Consider the following 24175-nt stretch of genomic DNA (forward strand, 5'->3'; position numbering starts at 1 on the left):
GCCAGCTCAGGTTCCCACACTCAACACGGAACTCAGGACCTTGCTCGTGACGGGCTTAGCTGAATGGCTTCTTGATCCTTTCTCATGCTGCAGGAGCAGAAACAGCCAACTATCCGACACACCATGGCTGCTCCCACTAGTCCAACTCATGCCTGTGGTTCTCATCCCCCAAACCCAAATCCTCGGGTAATGCCCAGCTCTGCCAAGTACATTCTTCAAGGAACAGCCCTCTGTTTGTGGAACAGGGCTCTGGACTTCCATCCCTGAAGGCACGCTTCTGCCTCGGGAGCTGGAATCATAACCTGTGCAGAAGGAAGTGCCTAAAGAAGTAGGTGAGGAATTGAAGATTTTTGGAAGAGGCAGCTGTAAATAGGAGGACTTTTATTTAATTTTTTGCTGACATACTATGAGGCAAAACAAAATTGACACCATACAAAATAACTTTATAAAATATCATTCACATCATATTTTATCAGATTTACAGCATTCTGTGCATGTTAGGGGTTATGTAAGGAGGTGAAAAAACACTATGCCAAACTTTTAGTATTAGTTTATATACACACAGTAAGAAACAAAACAAGTAACTGTTAGGTTTTCCATGAATTTATTGCAAAAATAGTGCAAACTACTTCACCTAGTAAGCTGTAAAAACAAACTAGAAAGGACCCAGCTAAGCTTAAACACGACAATAGATGCTCAGTTTCTCAGCATTTAGCTTTCTTCACCAGTTTTATCTTGACAATCAAGACCACTCCCCATCTGTTCAGTTTCGGGTGAGTGCTGAGGAATAGAGAAATGTGAAGACGGGCTCTCTGGAGAGACCAGAGGCTCGGGCTGCCTGATTTCAGCAACACATTTAGGATCATGCTACTTCCTCAATCGCAGTTTTTCTGAGGTCTGTGTTGGGGGAAAAAAAAAAGGTGACATGATTTTTAACCTTGAGCTTAGAAATAAGTTATCCAACCTCTTGATGACATGGAGAAATGAATTAAGAAAGCAGCATGAACAGGAAGGATTCAGAACATTATTGTCTGCTTATAAACACAGTGTCTGCCTCCTCAGGTGTATTTGGCTAAAGTATTATTCTAATATAGGGCAACCTTCGAGCCAGATATTGCAGCAATTTTTAAAAAATTTTTTTTATTTTTATTTTTTAAGGATACTATATCCCTATAAGAGTAATTTTTAAATTTCTTTCAACAGTCTATTGGGGTCCAAAAAGCATATATCTAAACAAAAATAACAAAAGCAAAACAAAATGCTACATGTAAAAGCTAAAGAAAGAAAATGCAGCATATTCAGGTTCTTTTTCTTGAGGTACCTATATAAATTTAATCACCTGCCCCAAAGTCCTCTCGTTAGGTTAAAAACACAATGCGTCCTGGGGAGCCAATTGCCCGGCACGTCTTATTACTGAGAAAGTGCAAGAATGCTGATCATCTTATGCAGCATACTAAAGGATGATTTACTCTTTACAAAATAGAGCTTAAGTATCAACCTGATGGAAGTTAGAAAATTAAAAACATTTAAGTAGAATCATCTCTCTCTCTTTTTATTTTTGAGATCCTGCAGCAAAAAGCCTCCCAAATCAACTTTCAAAGTTCTGCCATTAAGGAATGTTGGTTCTCTTGTAAAATTCAGAGATCTCTTTAAAATAGTAAAACTATATACTACAGGAAAGATCCCTAATTTTTATTTCTTATCGGTATAAAATCAAATTCTTAAGACTCCAAAATATTGTTACCTCCAAAGAATTAAGTAAAAAAAGATCGCCATAGTAGGAAAAGTCTAGAATTGTAAACTGCCAAATATAAAAGCATGGTAAGTCATCAACCTATCTCATTTTCTTACCTGTCAGAAAGCCTTCCTAACTTACAGGCACACAGGGCCGCTGCTGAATGCAGGCCTCTGCCTCCACAAAGCCACGAGCTCTGGCTCGCCCCTTTCTGTCCATGGCCATTAGCACCTCCACCAGGTAGGTCAGGAGAGATGAAATCGACAACAGTCCATTTGCTGCTTATGAAATAAACTCTTAGAAAATGTGCCAGAGGAAGAGGGGGCATGAATGGCTAGAAAAGCAATGATGAGGGTACTTGGGATTTTTTTTTCTGGCCACCCCTTCACTGGCACAGAAAATGAAGTGATAAGCTATAAATATGTGCATAGAGGAGTTTGGACTTTATTGTTTGTAAAATGTTAAATTTGCTCTTGGACATTTTTTTTTTTTCTTTTCACGGGGGGCAGTCGGGATTATAATACACTGTAGCAGTTGGCTGGGGAAAAGTCTATCAAATTCCATGACCAATTGGACTTTTCTCCCCACCTGTAATATAAATAAAATATGTACTGTTTCATACTGAATTTTTTCAATGCATTGGGGTTCAACATAAAAGGCACAAATAAATAAAAATATCATTAAATAAACGGAAATTACAATTTCAAGTTTCATGTGGAGTTGTATCTCACTGTTTGGTTACTTTTTCCAATTTAATTTGACAGACTTAGTAATAGCACCCAACTGTTTAACTGAGGTAGATCCACATTGCAAAGAAAGCTGGGTCCCCTCCATTTTATCTCTACATTTATGATACTTTTATAAAAACAAAAATCCATTTAAATCATATGCAGAAGCAATGACAGGTGGTACTACCTGAAGAAAGCTTAGAACATGAGCAGGTTTGCAAATAAGACCTACGCCCAAATTACACTCTCCATCAGCCACACAGAAATCTCAGACTGGAGGGGAAAAAAAAAAGAAACATGAAAAAAAAAAAAAAACCCTGAAAAAGTCGCAAGACTTTTAGAACAGGTCTTTTTGACTGTCACAGAAATGCACAATGGTCCATTTTCATCAAGCTATGGCCATAGCCAAGCTAGACGAGAGAGAGAAAGAGAGACAGAGACGGGGGGGGCGGGGAGAGGGAGAGGGGGAGAGAGGGAGAGGGGGAGAGAGGGAGAGAGGGAGAGGGGGAGAGGGGGAGAGGGGGAGAGGGAGAGAGGGAGGGGGAGAGGGAGAGAGAGAGAGAGAGAGAGAGAGAGAGAGAGAGAGAGAGAGAGGTGTATCACTGAATGCTTCCCTTTAACTCCAGAAAAAATAACTTGAATTATGATACAGCATCTTGATCTGAACAGTTTACACTCACTCTGCCTAATATTTTTGCATACTCTGAAACTCACAAATTTAACATCTGATTAAGGCTTAATTTAAAGTGGCATTGCCACCTAGCATCATGCAAGCGTGGACATCTTCAAGACACACAGCATGGTATTCAACTAAAGACAATGACATGAAGCCTCAGAATTGTATTTAGCAGGTACTATAATTTTATAATTAATTTTACAATTCATGTAGCAAATGGAAAATCATACAGAGAGGCCAATGTATATAAATAAGAGTTTATACAGAAACTGTCAATTCACAAAACAGCACTGCATGGTTTCTATATTGCAAGCACAAGACATGGTCACATGGTTCCACTGTACAGGTAGAAACAAGCCCATAGACAATACATAGAGTACCACCTGAAACGAGGCCCTTGGAGCTGCTCAGCTTCTTAGAAAATAGAGAACTTTCAATGGTCATAATACATTTTGATTCAAAATGTCTTCTACAATGTTTTCATTGTGGGAGAAAATTAAGAAGGGGCAAAACTCCATCTATGGAACTTTTGAATTCATTTTTGGTTCTTTTTCAATTATTTTATAAAAATAAAATAAAACTAGAAAAATTGATAAAACTAAGGGTTAAAACCCCTCAATATGTATTAGGTAAGTAATCTGAAGTGTACCAGAGGTAAGAAAAAGCTGGATTTAGATACTACATTCTTTTCCTGTATTTAATGAGTAATTAGCCACTTTGCTGCACAGAAACTTATAAATTATTCTCTCCAAACTTTTTAAAAAATAAAAACTTGCTTGCCTCTACAGTTATAAAACATGAATTCATACCTTTAACAACTACATTAAAATCCACTATCAAACTCAGGCCTGGAATTTCAGCGCAACGCCACCCTCCATACTGTAGGATTTGAGTTGCGCGTGTCTGTTTGGCTTTGAAGAGGAACTGGGATTGCCGCCACAGTGCTCCCTCTGCAGCCTTTGCCTCTGTGGAGGGAGAGGCCATTCCTTGCCTTTCAGGACGGTGGGTTGGGGGAGAAAGAGGGGAGGGCCAAGAGGAGCCACCAAGAAGAACTTCCTAGGTATTTAAGAAATAAGTACATGGGATTACTTCCCCACTTAAAACCAATAAAATCACCCCTTGACAGGGAAAGGTGGTTTCTCAGGCCATTGGCCAAGAAACTGCTCAATACCTGGCTTGAAAAAGCTAGAGATAAAAACTGCCTGTTAGGTTAAGTCAAAACTGGTGTCCTATGTGCACAGCTCAAGGTGACACCACACCAAAGTAAGCGGTTTCCCAGGAAGTCACAAAACAGAGCAACAGTAATGAAGAGCATTCCAAAATAAGGGTCACAGGACTGAATAGCACCTTACAGCTGAGGACTTCACACACATTCTACAAAGACATGATTCCAATTCCTTTTTTAAAAAATCTACTTCCATTACAATAAATATTCTTCTCGAGTGACTATGAGAACAAGACCACCAGGCTTTGCTGATGGTCATGGTCAATGCATAAGAGATGGGTCTTGCACCAATCTCCTGCAATCCTGGCAGAGGTGGACTTGGTCAGGGTATGGGAGAAACCACACGACTGGAACCAAGTGTTTTCCGCAATAAGACCGAGCGCGTCCCCTGCGGCTCCAGACTGCATGGCATCACAGTTTACAAGTCAGGGGCTGAGGAGCGGAAAGAAAGCTTCCAAGGCTGGAGGTCCACGCCTGCCTTGTGGAATGGCACAGGCTTAGTTCCCCAGAGAAACGCAGCCCCAACATGATTCTGAAAGGACACTGAGGACCGGACTTTAAAGGCACAGAGTCTGAGACTGGGTCTTCCAGAACGCGATCAGGCTGGCACCGATGGAGACAGAGGAAGGCCTTGGCACCACCAGCTTCTTGGGACAGAGGGACCTGCCGTCTCCCACCCAAGACTGCGCACACAACTCCCAGAGTTCAAAGGAGCCCCGGACCCCTACACGAGCACCCCGATCTATGAAGTCGCTTGCACTGTGCCCTGCTGGTTGGTGCTGTGGGGTGTTCTTGGGATCAACTCACTCATTTTAAGGACCTTGGAGCTACAGAAAGAACTGAATAAGAATGGCCCCAACGTCCAGTTCCTGGAGACATTTGGGGGAAAGAGTTAATATTTGGTGTTTTAGCTTTAACTCTGAACTACTTAAATCCAAGGAGGTTTTAAATAGGAGATAACTCAGCCTCTTCCTACCCCCCAAAAAGGGGGCTGGGGGCTGAGGTGAGGACTTAACCCTTTAGTCACACCACCCACAGCATTTAAAAACCTAACAACATATCTAACATTTCCACACCAACCAATAAGATAGAAACGTGTTAACAAAAGCACCAGGAATCTTCAGTTCTCTCACTTCTGAGTAAATTCTCACAAACGCGAAGATGGTGGGAGGGCCCAGCGCAGCATTCCGGAGATGCGCGTGCAGGAAGCTTGCGGTGGATCTGCGTGCTGCAGCTCCCATGACTGAATCGAGGGGCGAGCGGCTGTGCAGTGTCCCCTCGAAACACCCTGGACCAGATTCTGACAGCCCAAGGCCAGCCCAGCGGACCCAAGCAGCCTGTACCCTGGGCCGGCAGGCAGTGGGACACCCACGGGGGCCCAAGCCTCTTGAGGTCTGTCCGCACGGAACAGCGTGGCGGCAGAATTACAAAACATTCTCAGAGAGACTGCAAAGGACACTTAGCTCTTCCAGAATGAAAGCACGCAACGCAGCATAAAAAAGCATCAAAACCCCAAACAGCAGAGTGTTAAAGGCAATTGCTTCCAGGTAGTGACGTAGTAGAACCGCCGGGGCCAAACTCAATGTCTGATGAGCAGCCAACATGAGAACGGGGCCACCTCCAAACACCCAGACACCTCCAACTGTCAGATCATCGCCTGTCAACTCAGAAGTAAACTCATGGAGAAATTGGGGCGAGCGCTAACCTCAAGATCGGGGAACATATGGAACTCAAAGAAAGAAGCGAAGGAGGCCCCGGGCCCACAGCACAGTGTAGGGGAAAATGACATTTCTGACAGCAAAGTGGTTAATCACAGGGAGGGGTGTTCAGAGCCTCCCAGGACCGACTTCCTGCAAGTCAGCATCAGACGGTCCACTGCGCCACTAGTGGGAACTTGTACTTCAAAACACCAGCTGTGGGCCCTGTGTTCTTTTCAAACAAAGGGCCCTGGATTTGAACAGAATGCTTTGCTTTCAACCCTTAGTTTGTTTTGCAGTAGGGAGTGAGAGTAACCCAAGGTCCCAAAGTCAAAGGCCAATTACGTCTGCATTGTCTTTGAAACCATGCAACTATTTTAAATGTATGATTTGCACGACAGTCGGTGTTGAAGCACCTTTGTGATTTTACAGAGTGTATAAAAGAGAGGAGAGGACAGACGAGGCCATTTTCAACCCATTTGTAGGTAAAGCAGAAAAAAAACTGCTGTCTTATATTGAATAGGAAAGTGAAAAGCCAGGCAGGACACAGGCTGTTTCAAGATTTTGCCACACCTGCGCAGGCTCCTGCCAGCATGAAGGACGGCATGCCGTTATGCCGTCCCGTGCAGAGAACCCTCCCATGCCATTCGTGCCGGCCGTAGAATCCTAGAATCTCAAAGCTGCGCAGAACAGAGGTAACCCTGGGTCCACCTGACACAGTAGAGGAGGAGGGGCTGCCCGTGGGTCACAGTATGGCACACACATTTTCAAGCCAGAACTAAACAGATAGATGTTCACAATTCAGTTTATTCAGGCAACATATTGGCTGTTTTCAGTGTGGACAGCTACACTTAAGAGCAAACATGATGAATCTATTGAGAATTCAGAGGTAGCCTTTATCTGCATTTTTTTTTTTTTAAACTAAAAGGTATTTAGGAACCACCTTCTGTAGTGATTTGGCTAAGCCAATACATTCACTTGAGACAATAACATGGCAAAACATACTGAAAGAAGCATAAGCGAGGGCACCGTAATGGCACTGGTGTGACTCGGACACACACACAGACTGGTCTGGGGCTGAAAAACTTCTTGCTGGGTGTGACACAGGATAGCCCGACCACAGAGTGACACACGGGGGCTACAGCACACGCTGCTACTCCAGCAAAATAACGGGCACAAATGACAGCTTTGACACGACAGTAACCTCATGGCTTTAAGATGACTCTGACCACAGAGATGCAAGGAGGCCCTCGCGTCCTAGTAGCAGGCGGAGCAGATGCCTCCCGTCCGGACTGTCCCAGGCTGGGTGGAACTCAAAGACCATGCTTTGGAGAGCCACGGTAAGCGACGAGGAATCAAACAGACCACAACAGTGTTCACAAGACTGCAACGAGTCTGCTTAGGACTAAATCATCAGGCACCAAGAGACCATGTTCTCCTAGTAACCAATCTAGAACTTCCCTTCAGAAGAAAAAGAAAATGAGGCGAACTTGTCCTTCATAAATGGTCAACAGACACGAAGCTAAAGGGCGGAACAGAGTTAAGTCCACACAACTCTAACACATAATACTGAATACGAGGCAGTGTCTCCACAACAGAGCCACGTGTTGCATTCATGTCACTTCTCCTACCACAAATCTATTTACAATCATCGCAAACAAGTACAGCAGATGCGAAGTGGAACATCATAAAAAGAAGTTGTCAAAAAATCAGTGCAATTATTTTGAGTCGAAGATTTTCCTCATAAAAAAGAGTCAGCGTGTGTGTGTGTAACAGGGGCACCCCCATGACAAAGTCACAGGTGCACTGCATCCGCACCGAGAAGCGTCACAGCAGACGAGACTGCTGGCACGGCAGCTAGAGTGCGACTCCTCGGTCACTTTGGGGAAGGGCTTCAAACATAAATAAAATACTCACGTTCTGCAAGTGAGGCGCATGAGCACTGAGGAAGTTTCTGTTTCTATTTATTGTACATTCCTTTTCTCATGAGCGTGAGAGATGGGTCAGAGAGAGGTCACAGGAAAATGTCGTATGGCTTGTCTGGGCCACTGGGATTGTCCACTGTCTGGATTATGTCGACTTCTAAAGCTCCTCCTAATGGAACTGCCTTATGTGTAGGAAAATGCCCATGAAAAATCCTTTTAACTGTCCAGCGGGTCACAGTCCCGCCGAAGGACTCATCCAGTTCCCAGAGGCGCAGGGAACAAGCCACGGGCCACCCCAGCCCCAAAGGCCTCCTGGGGACACTCCGGTGTCCCGGCTGCCTGACGTGTGGCCGGTCTATCCTAGCATATTGTATCAAATATATAATTTGACTGAAAAACTGCCTTGTAAAAATAAAATCTAAACCACCCCACAGATCAATGTAAAATTACATTGCTGCATATATAAGAAAAACAATTCATCCAGAAAAATCACATTTGTGGCTTTCAAAAATAAATCATCCAGCAAACTTGAAGGTAAACATTAGGTAATTTATAAAAGTTGGGGAAATAATTTCTATCATATCCATTAGGTACCACATGCACTGGAATATCTGTGTCGGCCAAACCAAACCAGAGCAGAAAGGAAAAAATAAATAGCAATATTTGCATTTAACAGCAATAAAAGTAACAAATAACAACAACAATAAAACCCCCCACCTACTAACCCCACTACAGGAACTGAACTGACATGATCTGTTCTAATGGGCACTCAGTCACTGGGGTAAACATTAGTGATAGCAGTTTAGGTCAGCCTCAAACAAACAGCGTGGAGGTCACTGCCTGCTTCCAACAGTTCCCTCTTGGGCAAGCTGTACAATGGTCACGCATCGTTTGTGGTTCTAGAGTGCAAACATTCATTCAAAGGAGTGTGAGACCACCACCGAAAAGCAACATCATCTGGAAAAGAAAAGGGAGACCCTAATGTGCAATCAAAAGGCTGCATGTAAAGACTGCTTGAACCAGAGAGAACCAAAACTTAAGGAAAACGATCCCTTTCTAAAAGTACAGCTATGCCCGGTTTTACGAAATTTATCCAAACCAGGAAAATCTGAGCTTAGGACACACAAACAACAGGACGGCGGCTTTGCGTCACCGAAGGGCTCACACACGAGGGCAGCTTTCCACCGCTCCCCTGGTGTTCGTTAATTGCGTCGTCATTACAGCAAGAACTTGTCAAATGTGATAGGGTAGTGGTAAAAGGATGGGAGTACATCAATGTTTTTAAAAAGTGAACATGTAAAAACATACCAGGAAGAGTCCCAGTACAGAAATCGAATTGGGAGACCTCTTTTAAAGAGACGAGATAAAATCCCAGTTTTTCTTTTAAACAAACCCAGACTTCTACAACAGAATTTTCACATTCAGTTTGCTTAAAGCAAGGCACACCTTACTTAACAGTGGGATGGGGACAAAGCCAGCGAGTGGGCACCCCTCAAATCTTGACAGGCCCAGGGGGGCAGCAGTGGACAGGGAAGGGTGGCGAGGCCCCAGGCACCCACATGATCAGACGATCAGACGCCGGGGAAGGGCCACCTCTGGCTTTCACGTGAACAGGGCTGGGACTTACCCTACTGTACTTTGAGGTTTTTACACTGTCTCAAAATTTATCCTAATAATGCAGGGATTGGTAAAAATTTGAGAAAACAATTGTTTACCTGAGAAATTGTAACTACAGCCATTTAAACTCTGAATCATCAGACATGTACAAAGGTGTGCAGCTGACCCAGCTGGAGATGTTTGGTCTATTAATGTTTTTAGTATTAAAAGTTTTATAAAACAAGCATAGGGCTATAAAAAAGTACCCTTTTCGAAGTACTCTGGCCCACTAAAAATGAAAGTTTTCCTTCAAAATGATTAAAAAAAAAAAAAATTGTAGTCCTACTTTTCTGCCAGCCCAGTCTGTCTCAGGCATCCGCTCAGGAAGCACCTCCTCCCTGCTGGGTGCCACCAGAGCTGGGTCCTCAGACCCCAGGGAGCCCAGGGCTGCAGGCCATCCCTTAGACACAGATGCTCGGGTCAGCCCTGAAGTACCGCATGCAGGAGGTGGCAGCAGGCCCACAAATCTGCATGTTAAACAAGAACCACCACCCCCCAGACAGGCTGACGCAGGTGGAAGAAACACACCTTTGAGACACATGGTTCCAGATGATTGTAAAAATGGCTAAAATGGCTGGAAACTAATCTAATTTCAGATTTGAAAAGTTATTAGTCACAAGATTCCCTCCTTAGCTTGAATGCATCCATTAATTTAAGCTACGAGCATGTCTGTATCCTTCTGAAAACAGGAGAAAGTGCCACTTGCCAATAAAACAAAAGGAACTGCCATTTCCTAGAGTGGGAGCTTCTGTCATTTAAAAAGATAAAAAAAAAAAATACAGCCAGAAGAGACTAATGCCATTAATAAGACACTCACACACACACAAGGACACACGCGTGCACACACACACACACACCACTCTGAGTACACATCTTCACAAATAATAGTCATCCCTTTGTCATTGCCGCCAATATCCAGGCGAGGTATCGGGAGACCCCCCACCTGCGGCTTGCTGCCCCTCCTGCTGCCTCCAAAGCAGCTGAGCACAGAGGTGGAGGGGGTGCCGCTCAGCAGGAGGCAGCTCCTTTGGCACCCCACCCCACCACAGTGCCGAGGTAAGTGTCGCGCAGGGCCGGGGAGGGAACAGCAGCAGGAAGAGGGGACCTACGGAGCGCACAGCAGCACTAGGGGAGGCTCGCCTCCTTCCTGACGCCTCTACACGGAACGTGGATTTGAGTCTTACTAAAACTGTGTACAGAGACAAAAAGCCCACTCAGCACAAACAGAGTTGTCTGTTGTTAGCCTTCAAAATCGTCCGTGGTGTCACTCTTAGTGCAACAGTTTCTAGATTGGCAAACTCACGTCTGGGGCCTCAAATGCAAACCCCAGAAGAACGGCCCATGCCCTCTGCTGGCCCTGCTGTCCTTGGGCCTCCCAGGGCCAGGCAAGCTCCTTCGCTGTGACCGACGGCCTCATGCCCAGCAGAGCCACCACCGACAGCTTTCTACGAATCTCAGTGCATACATCTATGGAAGTCATCTGACAAAAGCGCACACGGAGAGGAGTGAGTCCCCACACATCAATGTTTCCCAGCAATGCAAGAATAAATAATTTCCACTTGTGCTTCATCAGCTGAGTGAGTGACACACGGGGATGAGGCGGCAGGGAGGGTGGCGAGCGGCGCGGAGGGCACATCCGTCCCTCCCATGGGTACACGCTGCACAGTCTCCACGGGGGGAAGCGGGTTGCTGTCACATTAAGTCAATTGCATATTCCTGTCCTTAAGCACTAAGAACTGAGAGGCGGTCCCATCTCCAGGCTCCAAAACACTCTTGATATGCCAAACAGATCACAGAAGCACCCCATAGTCAATAAAATGAAAAAACAGCATCTATCTATCACATTAATACTGCAAACCAGATATATATATTTTCTCTTACATTAAAGACATAACAGTGAAAAAGGATTGTACTGTATTTATCACCACAGACCCGTATTCTTTAAAAACTTTGGAAAATAAATGTCACAGTCCTATAGGACAAATCTGATGATTAGACTGTCAGTATATTGTCTTTTTTCTTTTTTTAAATACATTTTTTATTAAAATGGCACTTGTCTGCCAACCTCTCTGGACCTGGAAATGCTGTAAACACACGGGGCCCACCTTCTGCCACTGCTCCTTAGTTCAGGCCGGGTGAAGGGCGGTGCTGGCAGAACACGGCACCTGCGGACGCCTCTGCATGGCCACCGGCCCTCAGTCAAGGAACCTGGGTGAGCCACGCCAGGGGCACACGAGCATCGCCTGGAAATCAACTTTAGTGACAACATCAGAATGTTCAAGGCTTTAAAACCACACTTGTGTTTTGTGTTGCTTTCACTCTCAGAAGATTCACAGCTAGTTTGAGCCCATCAATTTCATAGAGAATCATGTATTAAAAACAAGTAAATTGAATGACCAAATAAATTAAAAATGTTTTAAAGCCCTGAGTTCATAGACTGGTTTTAGGAGATTTTTAGGACACACGGGACTCTGTTTTAATAAGCAGCTTATAGATTTTAGCAAACCATATTTCCTATGACATTGGGTTCTCATACAGGTCTGCAGTTCAAAATCCAAGTTTGAAATCTGGGACGGAAGGCATTCTGGAAACTGGAGAATCTAATAAAATCAGTGACGTCTCATGTTCGATGCTGGCTGTCACGGAAGGGCTGGCCATCTGTTGGTCTGAGTGTAGCTGGTCTCGTGAATCCCACTCGGTACACAATCGCTAAACACTAAAACATGTCAAGCAAAGTACATGGTGCGCAGAGTGTCTTGGTGAACCTGGACCGCCTTGGCCAGTGCTTGGTGGTCTCGCCCATTACTCTGCCCAGAGGTATGGCTTCCTTCAGCACTGCAGGGATGAGAGAGAGAGAGAATGAGAATGTGCAGCCTTAATGCACGATGAGGCGGTGCGTCGATCACTAAGTCGGGATGGCATGGCGGGAACCTGGGAGAGGGAAGAGTCCCACGCTGACGGCCATGCCATTAACAGGCCTTCTGGGGTGCCGGCTCCAGCCGCTGGGGCCCTGCCCCTTCCCCTTCCAGAAAAGCAGCTGCCAATACCCGTGGCAAAAACCACCCCTGCTGTGACCTCCAGCCAGGCATGCCACTCACCTGTCATGTTCCTTATCCACCAGGTGGTACCTGGCCCGGAAGGCCACCAGGTGAGCGTAGTATGCTGGCGCTGGGATGGACACGGAGCGTGTGCAGCGCACGTAGGTGTGACACAGCTGGTAGGTTAGGATCTGCAGCTCATCAGAGGAGAAACGATTGTCGTCCCAGAGGACGTGATAGTGCGAAGGCCTGCTTGTCCCCTAAAAGCAGATCAGAAGATTAGACAGTTGGACTCGCATAAAATCTTTAAAAGGATACTGTGGAGAAGATTTATATTTGTATTATTAAAAATGCATCATAGTCTGGACGCGGAGGCTCACACCTGTAATCCCAGCACTTTGGGAGGCCAAGGCGGGCAGATCACACAGTCAGGAGTTCGAGTCCAGCCTGGCCACCATAGTGAAACTCCGTCTCTACTAAAAATACAAAAAAATTAGCTAGACAATTGTGGCATGCGCCTGTAGTCCCAGCTACTTGGGAGACTGAGGCAGGAGAATCGCTTGAACCCGGGAGGCAGAGGTTGCGGTGAGCCGAGATCACGCCACTGCACTCCAGCCTGGGCAACAGAGAGAGACTCCTCCATCTCAAAAAAAAAAAAAAAAAAAAGCATCATAACTACATATAGTAAATGGCCCCATATTTATAAAACTGTATACATTTATTTACACACAGAAAAATCATAGCAAAGATATAAAGCAGGCTGGGCCCGGTGGCTCACGCCTGTAATCCCAGCACTTTGGGAGGCCGAGGCGGGCAGATCATGAGGTCAGAAGATCAAGACCATCCTGGCTAACAGGATGAAACCCCGTCTCTACTAAAAATACAAAAAATTAGCCAGGCGTGGTGACGGGCATCTGTAGTCCCAGCTACCTGGGAGGCTGAGGCCAGAGAATGGCATGAACCTGGGAGGCAGAGCTTGCAGTGAGCCGAGATTGTGCCACTGCACTCCAGCCTGGGGACAGAGTAAGACTCCATTTCCAAAAAAAAAAAAAAAAAAAAGATATAAAGCAATATTGAAAGTGGACGTAACAAGGACAGTGCCATTTGTGTATCTTACATTTTATATAATTGATTTATAATGGCAAGAAAAAGACCTCTAATAAAAGTTACACATTAGGCCAGGTGCAGTGGATCATGCCTGTAATCCCAGCATTTTGGGAGGCCGAGGTGGGCAGAACATCTGGGGTCAGGAGTTCGAGACCAGCCTGGCCAACATGGCAAAACCCCATCTCTACTAAAAATACAAAAATTAGCCATGTGTGGTTGCGTGCGCCTGTAATCCCAGCTACCCAGGAGGCTGAGGCATGAGAATCGCTGGAACCCGGGAGGCAGAGGCTGCAGTGAGCTGAGTACACGCCACTGCACTCCAGCCTGGGCGACAGAGTGAGACTCCGTCTAAAAACAACAACAACAACAACAAAAAATTACACATTAGCAGTAACATTGTAGAAGTGAGAGTGTGAACGTGAGTACCACTTTACACACCTCCTGCGGTTGGAGATCCTTTGAAATGAAAGCAGCACCAGCTGCTGACTGCAGGCCTCTCTGCCACCTCTGCCTGCCTGCCCGCCTCACCGCCTGTTCCACCTGCCAGCCTCCCAGGCCCTTCCGACAACAACCTGTCCAGCACAGTCCCTGCCACCTGCTCTGTGTCTAGCCCTGTGCCGAGGCCCCTGGTGCTGGTGGGCAGCGGAACGTTCGTCCCTGATGCTCCACCGCATGCGCTCTGGCACCCCTTTCCTGGCATGTGACTGGTGGCTGTCACAGGGGCCCAGGGGAGTGAGGGCATCTGTCTCCATGGGTCTGCTAAGGGCACAGCAGCAGTGCCAGCCTTGGGCCATAAATCGCTCACCAGAGAAGCATCCCCCGTTAGAAAGATTTTGGGTAGAAAGTTCAGGGAGAAGAGTTTGCCCAGGAAACATGCCCAGGAGGCCCTGGTGGGTGAGGCTCCCCCACCAGGAGGGAAGACTGAACAGAGGGCACACGCAGGCAGGGCACAGCCCCAGGCCCATCTCACCAGCCCTGGCAAAGCAAGCCAACACTGGGACAGGCACTTTGCACCAGGAAGTGCCACAAACCCTGCACGCACTCCATCGCCTGCTTCTCAACAACCCTTCGAACAGCAAAACCCACTCTCAGCTCCTGGGCTGCAGGCTGGACCCGGCCCACAGGCCACGGTTCCCCAGCCCCCATTCCTTCTCTGTCAGGCATGTGAACAACGTGACATATTAAAATATTTCCAACGGAATATTTAAAGTACGTACAAAGTTCATAGCAAATCCTCAAACTCTAGGGTTCAAATCCTTTAGGAAGGGATATTCAAGTCCTTACTTATACTTTGAAAAACCAAAAGCCCCTCTGATCAAGCTCTCTGCAGGCAGGGACAGCACGTGACTAAGGTTCCTCCTGTCCCCCCCGGGTGAGGCTCTGCAGAGCTGGGGAGGGGAAGCTCCTACCACGGACATGGTGCTCCTGCTCCTGTCAGTGCTCCCAAGAATCGCCTTGGGCCAGATGGGGGTCCCCTCATGAAGGAACCCAGGAGAGCCTCAAGGTGGTAACAAACACCATGGCAACCTTCTCTGAGCACCCAGTCCTTGGCTGGAGCCTGGCCCTGGCCAGTGATTGCGTGAGGGGACGGCAAGGCTGACTGCGCCAAGTGCTCGTGAATCGACGCCAAGTCTGCCCCATGTGGCCCCTGCAGCAGCTGCCCAGTGGCCTTCCAGCTTCCACCCCATGGCAGCCCCAGCGCCTCAATCCTGCTCAGACCTCACCAAGCTCCAGCCACACCACACCCCTGGCTCCCCAAGGCCCTTGGTGCTCCCTGCTCCTCAGCCCTACCAAATGGGACTTCCTTTTTCTGGGAGGCCCATGCTGACCCGCCCCCCCAGGCCCCTCTCCCCACCCCAGCGCCTGGCACAGCCTGGGCTCCCCGGTTCCCTGGTACTGCCTGTGTGGGCCCCTCACACCACATCCCACGTGCTAGCCAGAGTGCAAGTGTTTGCTGAATGTGGGGATGACATGGCAGACGGCCAAGACTCTGTCCAAAGGGGACTCCCGGCCTTACCTGGATGCCAGCGTGACTACACAGGTAGAAGTCGAACTCGGTGGGGTGGGTGATTTTCGTGTCCACAGTCGTGCCTGCTGGAATGTTTCCACTTTTCCCAACCTTCGGCAACACAGGCATCTCGTTAGACACGGCCAGGGACCGGCAGAGCCAAGCAGGCGGGCCAGGCAGCCGCGCCGCCCGCTGGCCAGGGTGCCCTATTTTGAAGTTTTTAAATTGGCTAATACAGGTCCTCAGTAGGATAGTGTTACATAAAATTTAACAACTGCTGACCACCAAGTTAAATGAATTAATGTTCCATGTGGGCTGGGGTTATTTTCCGCCAACTCTCATGAAGGCCCATGAGTTAAATGCAGTCTTTTCACCGCAGAACGTGCCTCTGATGCCTTAAGAGTCCCTCACTACTGTTGGTGCTATTTTGATTTGAGGTCAAGATGGAAACTGTCACCAACGTACACATCTAAAGCTAAACCAGGTGACTGGCTGCGGACGGGCCATCATCCAAGCACAAGCACACCGGCGCTCCAGGCAGAGGCGCTGGGAGGCTCTGAATGCTGTCAGGAGTGCCTGTGCTTTGCCGGTGGCTTGCTCCCAGCACCTGAGAGAGCAGGGCGGCTCCATCAGAGACTGTCCCAGAGGCCAGGGGCAGTACATATAACCATTCAATGGTTTAATTACAAGGTCACAAGCATGGACCAAAAAGTCAGCCAAGATGCAGGCATGGCCACCCCAGCAGCAAACCCCCACCCTACAAGCCCTGCTCCAGCATTTAGCAAGGTCCCTGATGTATGTTTCCTAGTTGTACACATTTTAAATATACATACAAAAAAGAATCTCCAGTGTGTTTCCTTCTTTGCAATTTTTCTTTTTTTTTTTTTTTGAGGTGGAGTCTTGCTTTGTCACTCAGGCTGGAGCACAATGGCGTAGTCTCGGCTCACTGCAACCTCTGCCTCCCAGGTTCAAGCGATTCTCCTGCCTCGGCCTCCCGAGTGGCTGGGACTACAGGCATGTGCCACCACGGCCGGCTAAGTTTTGTATTTTTAGTAGAGACAGGGTTTCACTATGTTGGTCAGGCTGGTCTTGAACTCCTGACCTCATGATCTACCTGCCTCGGCCTCCCAAAGTGCTGGGATTACAGGCATGAGCCAGTGCATCCGGCCCTAATATCTCTTTTCAAAGTAGGTTTGGATTTTGTTCATCTGCTTTATTTCTTCTTCAGTTTCTACCTCATTATTTTCCATTCTAGGATGGAGAAGTGGCGTGTAGGTGTCACCAGGAGCAAGCTGACATCAGAGCCCTCCTGCCTCCTGGCAACAGAGATCTGGGGGCTGCAGCGGGGAGGAAGGGGGACAGGGGAAGACACCCAAGGCCATGAGTGCCTCAGCCTTCCCTTGACTCCTGGGGACTGAGGTCTCTTATTCCCATCCTTCCTATGTCTTTAGGCTTCTTTTATGGCTCTCTTTCTTGTTGTACAACAAATTCATCTGAATCTACAGACGGCACTGTTTCAGCTGCATTGCATAAGGCTTGACAGGACATTCTCAATTCTGTTAGGTTCTGAGTACTTTGTGATTTCTATTCTTGTTACATGTTTAATGCATGAGCTACTCAGTGAATTGAAAGTTGAAAACATTCTTCAACTTCGTTTCTACTGTTGATTTAAAATTTAATTGTATAATGATTTAAAAAATATGGCTTGAGACTGAAGTTTGGAAAGCTCCCGAGACTTCCTTTGTCCTGGTAGAACTTTTATAACCCTTCCGTGTGAACTCAGCTATTTGTAGGGAAGACTCTATCTAGCTATTAGACCTGGCTTGGCTTGTTCATTTCACTCTTCCAATTTTCAGGGTTTCTTTTCTTTTTTTTTTTTTTTAAGACAGGTCGGAGTGCAGTGGTGCAATCACAGCTCATTGCAGCCTCAGCCTCCTGAGCTCAAGTAAGTCTCCTGCCTCAGCCTCCTGAGTAGCTGGAACCATAGGCGTATGCCACCATACACAGCTAATTTTTAAATTTCTTTTAGAGATGGGGTTTCACTTTGTTGCTCAGGCTGGTCTTGAACTCTTGGACTAATATGATCCACCTACCTTGGCCTCCCAAAGTGGTGGGATTACAGGCGTGAGTCACCATGCCTGGCCCCAATTTTTTTTCCTTAGTTTTTCATTTTTGTCTGGAAACAGTATAATAAGAGCTGTGTAAAAATATCCACCTTTGATGGCGTGTTCATCAATTTCTCCTTAAAATGCTGTTAGTTTTTGTTTTACTTTTTTTTCTTTACATAATTTGGTGTTAGGTACATTCAAGCTCATTAGTTGCTGTATCTTTTTGGTGAATCATTCCACTTATTTATTTATTTTTGGGTTTTTTTTTTTTCTTTTTTGAGACAGTCTCACTCTGCCCCCCAGGCTGGAGTGCAGTAGCGCAATGTTGGCTCACTGCAACCTCTGCCTCCCAGGTTTAAGTAATTCTCTTGCCTCAGCCTCCCGAGTACCTGGGACTACAGGCACCCGCCACCACGCCTGGGTAATTTTATGTATTTTTAGTAGAGACGGGGTTTCGCCATGTTGGCCAGGCTGGTCTCGGTCTCCTGACCTCAGGTGACCCACCTGCCTCGGCCTCCCAAAGTGCCAGGATTACAGGCATGAGCCACCGTGCCTGGCCTGGTGAATGATTCCTTTTACTGTGATAAAATATCCTTTTTCCTCACTGTGATGCTTAACTTCTGTTTCGCCTTCCATTTGCACAGTAAACCTTCCCCGTGTCCTTGCACAGGCGTGCCTGTAGGGAGTCTAACACTCTGAAGTATTCTTTCCTGGATGCCAAGTGGATGATAACCCTCTGCCTTCCGGTCCTCCCTTGACCAGGTCAAGGTCTCCTGGTTCAGTCCAAGGCCTCCTTTCTGGGCAGGTCTCTTTCCTTAGGCAGCTACCTTGATGTTATGCAGGTAGGACAACGTGGACAGGTGTGAGTTTCTTTTTACTTATCCTACTAGAAATACGGAAAACACTTTGAACCTGGGTCTCCTGTCTTTCGTCAGCTGTGGAGAATTCTCAGGTCTTCTATCTACAACTCTTGCTCCTCCTCATTCCCCTTCCAGAACACCTGTGAGATGAACCGTGGCGCTTCAAGGCCGCCACCTCTCCTCCCCTCCTCAGCACCACCTTCCAGCCCTGCCACAGGGACCTGCCGGGAGGGTCCGAGTTTGCACCACTCTGCCAATTCTTTACGACTGCACAGCTCCGTGCTGTGGTTTCTAACTGGGACTTTTTCAGAGCCACCTCTTTTGGTAATCTATTAGATAAGTGACATCTTGTGCCTAGACCTAGCCTAGGCCTATGGGATTTATAAATTAAGACTTTTTGGTGGGGCGCAGTGGTTCACACCTGTAATGCCAGCACTTTGGCAGGCCAAGGCAAGAGGATGGCTTAAGCCCAGGAGTTTGAGACCAGCTTGGACAAAATAGTGAGACCCTGTCTCTACAAAAAATAAAAAAAAAATTAGCCAGGTGTGGTGGTGCATGCCTTAGTCCCAGCTACCAGGGAGGCTGACGTGGGAAGATCACTTGAGCCCAGGAGATAGACGCTGCAGTAAGCTATGATCGCACCACTGCACTCTAGCCTGGGTGACAGAGCCAGACCCCATCTTAAAACAAAACCCTCCAAAACAACAACAAAAAAGCTTCACCAAATCAAGGACAGCCTTCTCTACTGCCTAAACCTGGGTCCCCACGAAGCCCCTTGGAGGACAGAGTCACCCTAGAGCCTGGGACAGCGGCACTGTGGCCAGCAGGTTCTCTGTGAGTGTGCTCGGGGTGTGAGGCTGAGGGGAGAACCGTGCCCCCTGCCTGGAGTCATGCAGAAACTCACCCGCTCGTTCTTGTCAGTGCAGAAGAGCCGGGTGTGGTGCCTCTTCTGCACCACGATGAAGGTGATCCCGGGCTGGTAGTCTTTTTCTAGCTTGATACAGGCCTCACGGATGGCCAGCAACTCGTGGTGGAGAACCTAGGGGTACGGGAGGGAGGAGGTTGTGCTTAAAGATGGTAGTGCATGTGAGCAACGGTCCCACGTGCGGGTTCTGGGTTTAGAACACCCAGCCGTGGTGATTCTGAGAGACAATGAGTGTGTTCACGGGGAGGTGAAAACACAGGGTGGCAGAAACCATCCTCTCTGCAGGGAGGACTGGATGCAGGAAGAGGGGGCTTGGCACTCAGGCATGGGAAGAACACTTCCCCTGGAGGGCCCAGGAGGTTCTGTGTGTGCAAGGGGCGCAGCCAACGCCAGGGATGCAGGCTGGGCTCTGCGCTGAGAAGGCACATGCAGAGGCCAAGCTCCTGCAGAAGCTCAGGGCAGGCTTTGGGCTGGGCGCAGTGGCTCATGCCTGTAATCCCAGGACTTTGGGAGGCCGAGGTGGGCGGATCACAAGATCAAGAGATCGAGATCATCCTGGCCAACATGGTGAAACCCCATCTCTGCTAAAAATACAAAAATTAACTGGGCGTGGTGGTGGGCGCCTGTCGTAATCCCAGCTACTCCGGAGGCAGAGGCAGGAGAACTGCTTGAACCCGGGAGGTGGAGGTTGCAGTGAGCCGAGATCCTGCCACTGCACTCCAGACTGGAGACAGCGAGAGTCTTTCTCAAAAAAAACAAAAAACAAACAAACAAAAAAACCCAAAAAAACAAAAAAAAAACAAAAAAAAACACACACAAAAAACAAAGAAGCTCAGGCAGGCTCCAGCCAGAAGTGCCGGCCGGTCAAGTTGTATCCATTCTGTCCTCCCAGGAGGCCATGGGTCTCAGGAACGAGCTCTGCTTCCGCTCTGGACTGGGAAGGCAAATGCGGGAGGCTGGGCTGCATGCCATCCCGCCTCCTGATCAAGGCGGGGGAGTTCCTAAGCTCCTGGGGCAGCCACCGAGGATGTCTGCCCACCACACTGGGTGGGGCTCCTTCCCCAAGAGGCCTGGGGCGGCTTTCTTCTGCTTTTCTTGCTAACACCTCCCAAGGAAGCCACCGTGTGGCATGGCGAGGGGTGGGGAGGAATCGGCTCTAGCCAACAGGAGAAACATTCAGGGCACCCATTGCCCGGGTTCCAGGCCAAGATGGACTCATTCCTGCCCACAGGTCACCTTGATCTGGGGGTGCTGCGTGTGCTCTCAACCAAAGACAGCAACGAAACTCCCCTCACCCCTCTGTGATGGCTTCCCTGCCTGTCCAGACTCAGCAGTGACCCATTGTGGCCGTCCCTCTCTGTACATCCAGACAGTGGCCGCGTCCTGGCGACCCTACCTTCAACAGAGCTGCCACCTATCCATCCTTCTGGCCCTGCCTCCACACCTCTCACACTGCAGACAGGCATCCCCAGACGCAATGAGCTCCCCGCCTCGCAGGGACACCCGACAGCTCTCCACAGCCTGCAAGGCAAAGCCAGGCCCTCGGGAAGCCCCCAGATGGAGCTCTGCTCTGCGAGTCAGCGGAACTCAAGCGTCTCTCCCTCATCTCTTGGTCCCCAGGCCCATACCCGCCCCTCCTCCCCTCCCTCTGTCCTGCCTCAGTGTCACGTGTCAGGGTCTCGACAGCCCCGTGTCCCATCTCCTCCCCTGGACCCCCTTCCATGCTGTGACCAGATCAGCCTTGGGGCCGAATGAGAGCCACATCATTCTTGCCATTCATCGAGCGTGGTTCTGCTGCACAAACAGGTGAATTACAGACCCCGGAGAAGGGGAGGGAAGGTTCCAAGAGGCGCCCACCTGCTGGAACTGGCCTTCAGAGACGCCGTCGCGGTAGAAGATGATGCGGGTGGGCTTGAAGCGCGTGGACTTGTAGAACTGGATGAGGAGCTCGCGGACCATGGCGGCCAGGTCTTGTATGATCTCCTGCCGGTGCTGCTGCACGCGCACGGTGGCGCAGTAGCGATTGGGGTGGGCGTCCATGCTGCCCACCACCTGCAGGAACAGGCAGTGAGTGTGGTCAGGGGTTCCCAAAACTTTCCTTTCCTGGGCATGTGCCTGGACTCTCGGGAAGATGGGGACGAGAAGTGTCCCCACCCTGGAACTCATGTCACTGTCAAGTGACAATGGCTGGCTGGGTGTGAACTCAGCCTTTAGGCTTTTGGCGTCTGGCAATAGTGTTCGTAAATACGTACTGAAGTACAAAAGTTTGCCAAGTTACATAGTTTAAACAAAACAAAACAAAACAAAACAGGCCGGGTGCAGTGGCTCACACCTGTAATCCCAGCACTTTGGAGGCTGAGATGGGCGGATCACCTGAGGTCAGGAGTTTGAGACCAGCCTGGCCAACATGGTAAAACCCTGTCTCTACTAAAAATATAAAAATGAGCTGGGCGTGGTGGTGCGTGCCTGTAATCCCAGCTACTCGGGAGGCTGAGGCAGGAAAACTGCTTGAACCCAGGAGGCGGAGGTTACAGTGAGCCGAGATCACACCACGCACTCCAGCCTGGGCAACAGAGTGAGACTCTATCTCAAAAACAAAAACAAAAACAGAAAAACAGATTAGAACTGTCCTCTGCTTGGGATCAGATGTGGCTGAATTAATCAGTCCAAAGAAGGCAATGGGTGGGGGTGTCCTTATTTCTTCCAAAGAAACTACAAGCACATCAACAGAGAGCATCCCCAAAGGCACACCAGCCATGCAAGCAGCCACCGGAAGGTGCCAGCCACAAAGAGGGCAGACAGAGAGAGCCTAGCACGGCTCTGCGGTTCTCTGTCGGGGGCCAAGGGAGCGTGAGGGATGAGGTGGCCCAGCCCATGGAGGGAACCGGGTAGATCCCCACGTGCCGCTCCACCCTCTGGCTGGGGAAGGCGAGGTCCTTAAATTTTGAAAAAACACTGATGGAAATAAAACCTCTCATGTCACTGAAAAATAGGAACTGCTTCTTGGCAATCTGCCTCCTTCTTCGTAAATCCTTACAGAACAAGTTCTTTCCCAGTTAATTCTCCCACTATTCCACGTCCTTTGTCCTGCCTTGGGCTATAATTTTTCTCTTAAACCAAGAGAAAAATAAATAAACTCTGTAATGTTTCCAGTTGGTATAAACAGAAATACATTAACACAAACAGAAATCTGTTCCTATTGATTGAGAATTGTGGGGATAGGGGATAAACACACAGATTTCTCTGTTCCTGAAAACTTGAAGAAAAAAAAAAAAACAGCCTAAGGCTCCAAAAGCCCAAGATATAGTTGAATGCTTCATAACATTTGTACAGAAAAAAACAAAGCTAACGGGGACCAGGTGAGGTGGGGACAGGGGAGGGCGCCAGCCCGCTGCGCTGCGGGCTTTCCCCAGCTGCAGGACCCTCGGGGGCTCCCCTCTGTGCCCTGGCTCCCTCCTGGGCACACTGGTGCCCAGCTGTGGCTCGGTGACAGCCATGCGGTGCTTCCCCATCAGAGGAAAGGGCTGAAAATGGCTCAGCATGGCCAGGTGCAATGGCTCACGCCTGTCATCCCAGCACTTTGGGAGGTTGAAGCAGGTGGATCACCTGAGGTCAGGAGTTCAAGATCAGCCTGGCCAACACGGTGAAACCCCATCTCTATAAAATACAAAATTTAGCCAGCCATGATGACAGGTGCCTGTAATCCCGGCTACTCGGGAGGCTGAGGCGGGAGAATTGCTTGAACCTGGGAGGCAAAGGTTGCAGTGAGCTGAGATCGCACCATTGCAATCCAGCCTGGGCGACAGTTACTCTGTCTCACAAAAAAAAACACAAAAATAGAAACAAAAAAAACCCACAAAACAACAACAACAACAAAAGAACGACTCAGCAAAGTGAGCAGCGGTATATGCGTGGGAGTGGTGGGGTTGTGATTATCGGGCCAAGTGGCAAGAATTAGTTGATGCATGTGAATTTCCTTAAAGGAAGTGTGCCCTGAATAACACCAGAGCACATATCATGTTGCTTTTCTTCCACCTGGGGCAGCTCGAATGGCTTCCTTCCGTCCCAGATAGATTCTCTTGCTCCATATTCTCTCCCAACTAATGAAATAATAATGGTAGCATTTTCTTTTTCTTTTTTGAGAGAAAATCTCACTTTGTTGGCCAGGCTGGAGTGCAGCGGCGCAATCTCTTCTCGCTGCAGCCTCAACCTCCTGTGCTCTGGCAATCCTCCCACCTCAGCCTCCTAGGTAGCAGGAACTACAGGCGCACGCCACCACCCCCCGCTATTTTTGTAGAGATGGGCGTTCGCCATGTTGCCCAGGCTCGAATGTAAGCATTTTCTGAGCATCTACTATGTGCCAGGCACCGTGCCAGGGGCTTAACGACATCATTTCCTAATTCTCCCATGAGGTCAACATTTGTTTCATTTTACACCCAAGAAAGTTCTGAAACACTAAGCTCATTGTTCAAGAGAAACAAGAAAAA

General features: G+C 48.2%; 1 protein-coding gene across 5 annotated transcripts in view; it reads right to left on the reverse strand.

Annotated features, from left to right (window-relative positions):
- Window positions 1-347: 347 nt before the first annotated feature.
- Window positions 348-24175, reverse strand: part of AGO2 (argonaute RISC catalytic component 2) — a 129114-nt gene continuing 105286 nt past the window's right edge. For all 5 annotated transcript variants that reach the window (XM_063709544.1, XM_055349571.2, XM_031013788.3 and 2 more), the window contains 5 exons: window positions 21546-21740; window positions 19668-19802; window positions 15805-15906; window positions 12741-12940; window positions 348-12477 (listed from right to left, as the gene is read on the reverse strand). In XM_063709544.1, the coding sequence (XP_063565614.1) occupies window positions 12369-12477; window positions 12741-12940; window positions 15805-15906; window positions 19668-19802; window positions 21546-21740 (741 nt within the window). In that variant the 3' untranslated portion in view covers window positions 348-12368. The remainder of the gene's footprint in view (window positions 12478-12740; window positions 12941-15804; window positions 15907-19667; window positions 19803-21545; window positions 21741-24175) is intronic.

Source organism: Gorilla gorilla, chromosome 7 (assembly GCF_029281585.2).
Source record: "Gorilla gorilla gorilla isolate KB3781 chromosome 7, NHGRI_mGorGor1-v2.1_pri, whole genome shotgun sequence".
NCBI classification, from domain to species: Eukaryota; Metazoa; Chordata; class Mammalia; order Primates; family Hominidae; genus Gorilla; species Gorilla gorilla.